This window comes from Poecilia reticulata, chromosome 9, assembly GCF_904066995.2.
Source record: "Poecilia reticulata chromosome 9, P_reticulata-male-v2, whole genome shotgun sequence".
In the NCBI taxonomy this organism is placed as follows: Eukaryota; Metazoa; Chordata; class Actinopteri; order Cyprinodontiformes; family Poeciliidae; genus Poecilia; species Poecilia reticulata.
The window spans coordinates 20,149,278-20,160,775 of NC_088838.1; the positions used below are offsets into that span (position 1 = coordinate 20,149,278).

At 38.8% G+C, this 11,498-nt stretch overlaps 1 protein-coding gene across 1 annotated transcript; it reads right to left on the bottom strand.

Annotated features, from left to right (window-relative positions):
* Positions 1-3,110: 3,110 nt before the first annotated feature.
* LOC103470227 (putative defense protein Hdd11-like) lies at positions 3,111-4,877 on the bottom strand. The gene is made up of 5 exons (XM_008418499.3): positions 4,659-4,877; positions 4,394-4,506; positions 4,085-4,194; positions 3,881-3,945; positions 3,111-3,792 (listed from the first exon to the last, which is right to left on the bottom strand). Exons 1-5 carry the CDS (start codon positions 4,846-4,848, stop codon positions 3,683-3,685), a joined length of 588 nt encoding a protein of 195 aa, XP_008416721.1. The 5' UTR covers positions 4,849-4,877; the 3' UTR covers positions 3,111-3,682.
* Between the last annotated feature and the right edge of the window lie 6,621 nt (positions 4,878-11,498).

Sequence of the window (11,498 nt, forward strand, 5' to 3'; positions counted from 1 at the left end):
AGCAAACTCTACAATATTAGTTGTACAACTGTTAGCTGGACAAGGGTAAAAAAAAATGTGTCCAGCTTTACATGCTGGACAAATTTAACAAAGAGAGATGAAGAAAACAGAGGGAGACAAATAATGTGGAGCTCAAACATGTCAACTTAGCCCCTAAAGCAAGAAGAAGTCTTAATCTGGACAGTGGTCATGCATGTCATGAGTGTTTGATCTGTGTTGGAAAAAAAAAAAACTTACATTATAATCTGACTGTAAATGTGCTATGTGTTGTTTTTGCACTTGTGTGTGATTTTACGCCTCAGCATTTTGTTTCTGGTCTTGTACGGGCTTGTGCACCGCTTATCAAAAAGTAGATGGACGGATGTATGTTTAGGGATTAATGTCGCCACGTCCACTGAGCCGGTCACAGCTGCTGTGTTTATGTTTGCATGTCAGCTGGGAATTATGCATCAATAAATCTATTGCTGCTGCACAAGAAGACCCACTATTCAGCTTAGGTTTATTCAACATCTAGTGCTAAAATGTTAAAACATATAACCTTACGGCACTTAACATGAAACACAAACACACACAAGCCTAATTCAAACTGAGCTGGATTTGAGTCAAATGTTACTAAAATTGACCATTTCAGTCAAAGTCTAATATTATTTTTAAAAATCTGATTCTGGTCAGTCAGTGAAAAACTGTCTGCCTAGAGAAGACAACCAACCGCCCTGTAAATGAATCCTGACTTTCTTCCATTGTTTCATCATCCGTATGCAAAAGGTGACAGTGGGGAGAGACAACTATCTATAAACAGACAAAAAACCAGCAAAACCAGACTCAGGTTGAGTGGCCATCTAAATCCTCAGTGAGGGCTTGGGAGGACACAACTAAACACAGATGCACTTATAAACAATATACTTTACAATTATTACTTAAAATAATGAAAACTGGTCAAACAATGTTCCTCACACTTCAGTTGAGAAACTAGTTTTGTTTGAGTTTGGTGGTAGGAAATTGGTAGCTCAAACCTTTGGAATTTTAATAGATTTAGCTCATCATGCTCATCAGCATAACAGAACACATTTAGCCCAAGCTGTCTAACCATGAGGCAAATGTGAATTCAGACAAAATCCACTTGGGATGAAGCGCTGCCTGCATGCATGTTCCTCCCCCTGGTTTGCTGCTACTGACTTCCTGCAGCTTGAGTAGGCACTGCTGGTTCCACTGTGTCCACTAATGCGTAAAGTACAAAGCCAGGAGTGGTTCTGTTCTTATTTAGTATTTTGTGGCTAAAATGTGTTACATTTTTGGAGTTTTGGAAATAGGCTGAAAAAACACCAGCAGTTTACTGCGTACTATTAAAAAGTTTCTATTTTCTCAATGAAAATCCCACAAATGTAAAAAGTGACATACCAATCAGGCAACGTACAATCTGTGTATGTATATTAAATGCAACACTTCACATCAACACTTGAAACATGCCTCAGCAAAGAGATTACGACAGAATCAAAGCAATGGTGTTGGAAAAACATTTGAGAAAAACAACAATTTTCAAAACAGAAGAAATTAGTTTGCATGTAGGGACCATTTTGATAATTTGGGTGCACAATCTTTTCTTTTACATTCAGAAAATATTATTTTAAACATTAAAAGAGTCAATGAAAATACGCACTTTTATTTGATCGGCCACAACATACCCAATTGTGTTTCTTTTCTTTTCTCTCTGGTTGCACCAAGTAGGTTTTTTTTATTTCAAAGCACCATATGCTTTGTCATTATGGATAAAGACATCAGTGGTTTGGGATACAAAGAGCGTGACCTCGACACTGGCTCAGTGTTCCACATGTCAATGAGTCATTTACTATCGAACCAGCTGGTGACACTGGTGCTCTGCCTGGGCTGGTAGACAAATAGCGAGCACGCAGAGGAGAGAGACTAATTATAATTGACTGCTGGGTACTTTCTGACAGGAGCTGCAACCGCAGGCACATGAGACCCTTGAAAAATCGATGTTACACTAGACAGAGACGTAAGCAGCATTGAGTGTCAACAAAGTAAGCATGGTGTTTGTTGCCTGGAGACGACTTTTCTTGATATCAGCTTATCAATCTTAAGACGACGTTTCACACATGGATGGGTAAAATGCATGTGAGCTTTTCATAATTCTTTAATTTTAATTAAAAATGAATCTAGGTTGAATTCATTCAAAGTCCTCTTTTGCTCAAATTTGAATCTGCTTTCGTAACCTTGAACCTGGGCATAAGCCATGCAATTTTTGGCCCATTTTTAAGCAATTTTCCTGTCGTGAAACAATTTTAGTAATTGAGCCGAGTCTTGGCCAAATCGTGTGTCACACATTTTGCTGTATGCTGGGGGTAACAAAAAGCAATGAACATCTCACAACCAGCTACTGATCAGCAATTATACGGTCTCATAAAAATCAGGGCTGTTTGAAATTCTGGTTGCCTCTTGTGACGCTGTTGAAGCGTCATAAAATGAATTCACCTTAATCTCTCTCACTCACTGGAATGCTCTTCACAAAAGTATATAAGTGACCTAACTTACTGTAAGAAGGTATAACAAGTAACAATATATTAATAATATTACAATGTTGCTTGCTTAAAAGTAAAAAAGAGGAAGAAATTCAAATATTTTGAACTTTAGATTTTCAGTCACATAAACATTTCCATTTGCATATTTAATTTCAATGTTTACTCATCACTCTCGGATCAGAATAAATCTGTATCTTTTTAAACACAAAGATTTCACTGTAGAGAAGTTAAAGTTTCTCCACACAGCCTGGTAGGGATTGCCAAGGAAGCGCATTTGTGTTCTGGGGCATTCTCTTTTTCTCTCCAAGTTTTTTCTTTTCTTTTCAGTTCCAGACTCAAGGTTGTTTTAACTGCTTAAAAAGGCAAACGTTAACTTTCTGCATTTCCTGTAGCAGAAGTACTCTCTCTCTCTCTCTTAAATTCAGAAAACTGGTCCAAAATATTAATATTTCTAGTAAACTTTCAGCATGACTGATGTGACTAAAACATGAAATTTTGCAATTGTCTATAGGGTATAAGTGTTAAGTTGTTTCCAACAAAATTGTTTTCAAACAAATAAAACAGGATCACATGTTCTCCATGTCACAGGTAAATTTATTAACTGTTTTTCCTCATCAGACTCCAAGTGCGTAGAACATCAGCAAACAGTGGCATGACGCAGAGAATGTGGGATGTTCAGCTTCGAAAGACAGATGTGATGCAAGTTTTAAGCCTCTTTCGTGTTTGTGTTCACAATCATGCTAGAAATCTAGGTTAGCGATCAAACCATGTGGAAAAACCAGGTCATTACAAGCTCTTCAATACTTGAAATGAAATTAAGTCAATAACAAACCAGCACAGTTAGACTTTGCATGTCACACATAACCCACTTTTTGCCTGTCAATCCATAACAGTGTCTTTTTTTTTAAACCTGCCTTTTTTTAAGCAAATTATAGCTCTATGTTTGCTATTGAGTTTCAATATCTTAGCTTGACATAACTACAATGTTTTTTTATTTAGCGAAACCTAAAAAAAAAAAAAGAACATATGTTTAATCTGTGTGACAACATTTTGGGTTCAAATAATCAACACTGAAAACTTCTTTATTTTTTTCATTGGGATGCACAAAAACAGTCAAGAAAAGTCATGGGAAAAATGTTTCTTGTTTACCCAAAAATCCGTATCACCAAAAAATATATCAAGAAGAGAAGAAGAGGGTTTTCTTCAGCAATTCCTGCACTTGCATTCGTCGCCATCTTAAGACCACCCAGGTCCTCTAAAAATCAAAATATTTGGTGAATAAAATGCACAACTATTCTCACCATTTTTTTATTTTGTTGGCGAATCTGCTGTACTGCACTTACCACTGGGCAGAATGTTGGACCTCACATTTATCCAGTAGACGGCACGCTGCTGAGCTACTGTGGCCCTGAATAAGAAAATAAAAAACACTTTAACATTATAAAACACATCCACGTAAAACACAATGTGTACACAAACAAAGATTTTAATAAAACAAAATCTTTATCAAGGTCTGAAAAAATATAAAATAGAAAAAATGACTTTACTTGAAGTACACAGGGTGCATAATGTCATGTGGTATCCAGGTGTAGACTGTGGTGTTACTCTTCAGGTTGATGTTGGCATGAGTTATGGCACCTTGTGGATTTCCAGAGCACTGTGAGCATAGCATATTTAAGAATTAAAGAAAAATAGATGCCAATCTTTATCTTGTCAAGTATTTTCTATGGATAAATTTGAAGATTTGTGAATACAATCAGAAGTCTGAACTAACAAGGTCTAAATCCACATTTACAGCCAATTTTTTTCAGAAGACATTTCTTCTTATTAAGTTTTGATCTGAATGTTGAGGGCACCTGGAGAAATTTGGTGTCTGGAGGAGGGATTTTCCAGCTTCCATAAGCATCATTGAAATTTTCTCTTCGGGCTTCCAAAAGGACCCCTCTGTACTCCGGTCCGATAATGGTGACTGCAGAGGCGCATAACAAAGCAGAAGTTACCCACACCAAACGTAGGTGGGTTATATTTTTACAAACATCTCCTTACATTGAAACAGTGAAAAAGAATGATGGATCTAATGGTTTCTATATTCCTTTCCTATTGGAGTATTGAAGATCTTACCGGTAACAGGCATGCCAGGTAGGTACCGCTTCATGTTGGTGAGAATGGTGTACGGAGCTGGTGACGTCTGAGGGACAACTCCTGCATGCTGAGGCATCATGTCCTTACAGGCGCCGGTGGGAGCCCCACTGGGGTAGCAGTCCACAAAACAAAGAAATTGTAGGCCGAACAAACCGAGCAGCAGCATCATGTTTGGATGTCTGAGGGGAATTTAGCCACTAGAGGAACTTTTATAAACTCCATCTGCTGAGTCATGCGACCAGAACATTATCTCTGGCTATGTCATGACCATGGAATATGGTTTATCACTGCCTTTTGGATGTCTTAAAAAGAGAGATGTGATATAAATGCTTTTCATCACCAAACAAAGATCTCTTTTTTCCCCGTCCTCAGCACACAAAACTGATACCACGAAGAAAATATTCATATAAATATATCGACTGGGGTATTCAAAACTAGAGAGAGTTTAGGAGATAGCAGATTCCTTCTCTCTTTTCTGGCACTAATGATGTTGCATCAGATTTTTCACAACACCTGCTTATGGAAGCAGGACTTTTGTTGAAGCTCTTGTATTGGTCTTAGATTTAATTGCCTGATTTATTACTTAGAATTTGTTAAAGCAAGAATTATCTATTTATAAAAGTTGGATCTCATCACTGGCCGATAAACATGAGGAAAGTGTTAGGTTCTGTGTTTTCTGTGTAGTTATTTTTGAAGTTTTCTGTGTTTAGTCCTGTTCTGTCCTGTCTTCCCTGTTGATTGCTTACCAGGTGTGTCTAGTTACCTGATTAATATGAGGGGCCGTTTAGGACAAAATCTATGTTTTGTCTCTCACACACTACAAAAAACTCATGCACACTCAAAAACAACTCACGCACATTCTAAAAAAAGTTGCACACACTCAAAAAATACTCAAATTGCGTATACACACTACTAAACACACATTTTAAACATTTTATCTTTCTCGCACACATACACTGTACTAACTTGTCGCACACACACACATACAATGTACTAACAACTCGAACACACACACATGTTATCTTTCTCGCACACATACAGTGGCGCAACTACACATTATTTAGGTGGATGCGAAAACATAGATCGGCGCCCCCCACCTCCTGAGGGAAGGATCGTCAGGGTGAAGGAGCGACGCTCCCCCCCCCCCCGAGGCGACGATACGTGAAGGGTAAAACTCGCTACATTTACCTCGTTATGTGCGCGAGGTGAAGGAGCGTTACACGCGCCGAAGTGTATGGGAAAACAATCATCGGCGCGCCGCCCCCTCCAGACGGGGTTTTGGCGCCCCCTCTGGTGCTGCGCCCCTATGCGTTGCATACCCTGCATACCCACTTTTTGCGCCACTGCACACATACACTGTACTAACAGCTCGCACACGCACACAAATGTTATCTTTCCCGCACACATACACTGTACTAACAGCTCGCACATGCACACACATTTTATCTTTCTCGCACACAGACACTGTACTAACTTGTCACACACACACATACACTGTACTAACAACTCGCACACACACACGTTATCTTTCTCGCACACATACACTGTACTAACAGCTCGCACACGCACACAAATGTTATCTTTCTCGCACACATACACTGTACTATCAGCTCGCACACGCACACAAATGTTATCTTTCTCGCACACATACACTGTACTAACAGCTCGCACACGCACACACATTTTATCTTTCTCGCACACATACACTGTACTAACTTGTCGCACACATTTATCCAGTATATATATATATATATATATATATATTGCTTCTTTGTGTGCTTTGGAGTTTCTGTGCTGATGACATTTTTGCGAAGCGATAAAAGCTGGGTAGCTCTTGAATTGCTACAAAATAAAGCTGCATTTCCTCCTTCAGCCCACTGGCTGCAATGTTGACACCTTGAGATGCCATGAGACCTAAATTCTGAACATCCTGGCATGGAGTGCATCCCAGTTTTCCATGTCTGGCATATAACCGTTTATTTTAGCTTTTAATCTGGTCATATTGATCTTGTGTCCAGACAGAGGGATAATCAGTAGCCCAGCATCATGACCTGTTTGTTCTGAAGATCCTCCAGCTTCCACTTCTCTTCCTAACATGGCACCTCCTCACCCTGACTCTCATACTGATAGGAGGAACCACAGAGCTCTGTTAGGTTAAAGCTCATTTTCTGAAGTTGGGATATTTTTCCTCCAACTGGTTCCAGAGGAATCACCTCAAGCCAGATGTTGGACTGGATTTTATTTCAACGTCATTTGTGAATGTTAGAGCCTCATTTTCAACAGTGGAGCTATAAAGGTTGAAAAGGGTTATTATTTGGGAGAAAATCTCATCAACATCAATATTTCCACTAAGAGGCAAAACAAAGTTTGATAAAGGAAAAGCCTCTCAGACTCTGAGCCCAACAGCCCCAAACTATTCTTTATATTAGACAATTAATTTAATTTCACATAATTATCACGTTAGAAGCCATTTATTTGTTAAATACTGAATGAAACATATTTACAGTGTTTGATGTTTGTTGTAAATGACATATACTCACAAAGAACGAGGGATTTAGTCCAAGTTTGTCTTTTATTGAACGTTCAGAAACTACAACGGCTGTAATGAGCCACAGCAAAGGTAAAGCAACCTGAACAGATGATCAACTCTAACCCACTCGCACCTTTTTACTCTCAGTCTCTCTTTGTTATTGGCAACCTCCTGCGCTCCGCAAGCCGACTAGAGATTACGTTAAAAACATAACATTCAGTCCGTTACGATATTAGGTTTTCAGGCTTGATATTTATTTTGATATCATTAATAAATGCTCTTTGAACACAGCGGTGGTTGATTAGTTCATTTTAAACTCCTGTTCTGCTCATTATTTTGGTAATGGAACCGAAAAGCACAGAATTGCACAACACCTTGTTGAAACAATAATCACTGAGATTATTATTGTTGTTGGGTCATTAATTTGAACACGTTTTGTTGATTTTGTTGTTGTTATTCTTTAATAAAGTTATGAACGTTTTAAGCCAATCAGAGGAGGACGTGCTGGTCTCAGTCTCCTGGCGGCATTCAGTTTGTCACCTAATGCTGAGATCGACTCAAAACCTTCTGCGATCCGCGTGTTGCAGCCCTGATCTAGTAAAGCATGAAGAGTTCAGAAACAATATGAAATGGGATAAAAGTTATTTATTAACTGATTAAGTCGTGTTTAAGATTGTTCTTGAAAAATTAATCAGTCACGGCTGATTAGCGGGTTAACTCATGGCTGCACAGTGAACCCAATGATTCTTTACAGCAGACAGCCGCTTTACACTCTTGCAGGTACTGCATACCCCCTCTAAATCTTTTAGGGGTACGGAGTACCCTGCCGTACCCCCTTACGTTCACCCCTGCATACACTGTACTAACATGTCGCACACGCACACACATTTTATCTTTCTCGCACACATACAATGTACTAACATCTCGCACACGCAGACACAAAATACTACAATTGCGCACATACACTACTAAAATCTCACACACGCAATTTTTTTTGTCTTACTCACAAGACTAAGATTGTGCATATAAACTAATAAAATATAGACTCGTTATTTTGTATGTGAGAGACTCAGTTTTGTATGTGAGAGGGAAATTTTTTGTGTGCGTGAGAGGTGTCACAGAAGAGGCGGGGCATAATTTGGAGATCAGATCACGCATGCGTTATACCACAGTGAAGTTAGCTTCAAGTTAGATATTGGAGCTCCATGGACCTTACCACAGGGGCTGCGTTTCATTGGCTAATGTCCATTTCACGTCACAGCGCAGCTACCACGTGCATGACCATCTCACAAACACAAGCTACAGTAGTAAACACATGCTAATGTACATTGTTGACTAGCAGACCGGCAGAAAGTTTTTGCGTCAGGACTCGAAAAAGAAAGATTCTCCACCGTCAGTGGGGTATCTGTACAGGCGATGTCAGGTATCCTGATTGTATTTATGGAACTAAAATTCACAGATTTCCAAAATTTGAAACGAAAAGCCGTGCTTGGATCAAAGCTTGTGCACGGCCGCATTTGCAGCTCAACCGTCGTAGCATCAATAAGAACAAAGGAGTGTCTGCTAGTGTAAGTATTATTGCTTTACTTTCTTTGTGTTTAGTGAATGAAAACAACAAAGTAAATAATAAACACATCCATTATGAAAACCCTTTAGCCAAGTACAGCATAATGGCAGTACTGATACAACTTCTACACCTTGAAGCCTGTCTGTTACACAATCTTTTGTTAGCTGAACAGATCAATATGCAATGTGTACCGTATCTCACATACATTAAAGATTTTATTTAACCTGAAAAGGCTTTTTACTAAACTGAAATCGTGTTACCCACACTAATCGTGTTAGACACGATAGCACCGAGTACCGTGTATCAGGCCTACTCAAACATTTGAAAACAACAGAAATCACTGATTTCAAAAGTAACCCTCAAAACCATGAATGCCTGACTTACCCAGCCTTGCAAGAACAATAGGCATCAGTGATCTTGTCCACAGCTATATTTATGCTGAGGGTCTGAGGATCTGCTGTTTTCCTCATCGACTGGTAGCATTTAGCTGCAATTCACACAATCTTGGAGGCATCGCATGGCTCAAATACCTTGATGTCGTCCAAAAAAGATTACATGAACTTGTTGGTTCCCCTGTCCATTGTCATGGCTGATATTTTGTGAAAATCCGGCAGAAATGCTAAACTAATCGACTCAGAAATACTCTGCAGAGTCAGTTGAAATGAAAGACGCCATGTCCACACATAGAAACTAAGGTCCACTAGGCTTTGTTTGTGAGACAATGCAGCCACGTGGGACTTTCGAGGACATTTCTGGGCGGAGCTTGGTAAGGTCCATTGTGCAAGGGGCGTTTAGCTCAAGGTTAATCCTATTTATGAACGCTTATTTCGGCCAGCCGTTTTAATAAAACATTTTACATTCTCATAACTACAATTTTCACGCTTACATTAGCAGCCTTATAACCGGCGTTATAGCCGGCGTTTAAATCCAGAGTAAGCGGCCTTACGGCGTTATAGCCGGAGTAAGCGGCCTTAGAACCAGCGTTATAGAGCCAGAGTAAACAGCCTTAGAACCGGAATAAGCCCTTGGTGAACCTCCAAACACTTGAGGAGGGAGCGGTAGATTAGCGTTCATAAATCGGATAAACGTTAAGCTAAACGCCGCTTACACTGTGGAGCTGAAATATCTCACTTGAAGCTAACTTATGCCCCGCCTCTTCCGTGACACCTCTCACACACAAAAAAAATTTCCCTCTCTCACATACAAAATAACGAGTCTATATTTTATTAGTTTATATGTGCAATTTTAGTCTTGTGAGTAAGACAAAAAAAATTGCGTGTGTGAGATGTATGTGCGCAATTGTAGTATTTTGTGTGTGTGTGTGCGAGATGTTAGTACAGTGTATGCGTGCGAGAAAGATAACATTTGTGTGCGACATGTTAGTCCACTGTATGTGTGTGTGTGCGACAAGTTAGTACAGTGTATGTGTGCGAGAAAAATAAAATTTGTATGCGTGTGTGACATTTTAGTAGTGTATACGGAATTTGAGTATTTTTTGAGTGTGCGTGAGTTTTTTGTAGTGTGTGAGAGACAAAACAGATTTTGTCCTAAACGGCCCCTCATAGATTATCCTCCCTGTGTATATAAGCCCACCTATTGTCTTTGTCTCTTGTCGGGTCCTCGTCTAATGTCCATTGTTGTTGTCTCACGTCGCTGCTCTCCAGTCTGTAAAGTCCGAACTGTAAAGTCCTGGTTAGCGTTAGCTCTTGTTTTCAGTTCTGTGTGTCAGTAGCTACCGGTAATTAGCTGTGCGCTAACTTTCTGCCATGCCGTCTGTGTAGGACTGTTTTGAGCTGTCATCATTAAAATCATCATTTTCACTACAACTTGGGATTCAGCCTGCGTCTCTCCTTACCACCTCAAACCCACTTCATGACAGAAAGTGATATTTTGGGAAAAAACAACTCAATCACAGAGAAATTAACAAACAACAGCGAGCGCTTGGTTGCCTAAGTTAAGACTGCATTATATCTGCTGCCTTTTTCTACATTCCACTTTAATTTTATTGAGAATACAGTTAATTTACAGTATCTAGTCTTATAGCCAGTTTGATTGGGTTTCGTTAACATAAGTAGTGTGAACATGGTCAACAAAATTTGATGAATAATGCAGAATTGTATATAAATGTATTGTTATAATATTCTAGCTATTTAGAAAAAAAATCCTTACTAAATATAAACATCATTTGTAAATAAATAAGCTCATCAGTATGTCTGTAATTATCAGCTGACAACACAGTTTTAGAAAGAGATTATATAGATGGCTTAAATTCACATTCAGTCACACACATTAATATAAATACCTATGTTCTTGTGGGCTATATCACATGACACATAGCTTGAGGCAGTGTTGTACCAAAACCCTTTCCCTTTTATTCATCTTCCAAGAACTATCAAAACTCAAACTCTGACAAATTAATAGTTGGGCAGTAAGTTTTTACAGTTAAAGAAACTTCAATATATTTCTCACACTTTTGTTTTGGTATTTTTGATCATCCCATGCTTCATGTTGTATAATTTCTAAATATTTATCTTGGATAGATTAATGGGTGTATCAAAATGTATCATAAAACCATTTGTTTTCAAAATCAAGAAGTGTTTTTGTCTATTTTTTGCTGTCTCATTCTTACATTAAGAGAATATGTTTTGTTTCAGTTGATTAAAAGATTATTGCTGTAGTGAAGACTAATTAATTTTCATGCAGTCATGATCGTGTGATTATG

What these genes read in the sequence shown, in the direction of transcription:
- LOC103470227 (XM_008418499.3), bottom strand. Translation starts at nt 4,848, where the DNA reads ATGATGCTGCTGCTCGGTTTGTTCGGCCTACAATTTCTTTGTTTTGTG. An exon ending in ACCTGGCATGCCTGTTACCG is followed by an intron (nt 4,507 to 4,658) that starts GTAAGATCTTCA and finishes GCGCCTCTGCAG; the next exon opens with TCACCATTATCGGACCGGAG. An exon ending in ATGCACCCTGTGTACTTCAA is followed by an intron (nt 3,946 to 4,084) that starts GTAAAGTCATTT and finishes TTTCTTATTCAG; the next exon opens with GGCCACAGTAGCTCAGCAGC.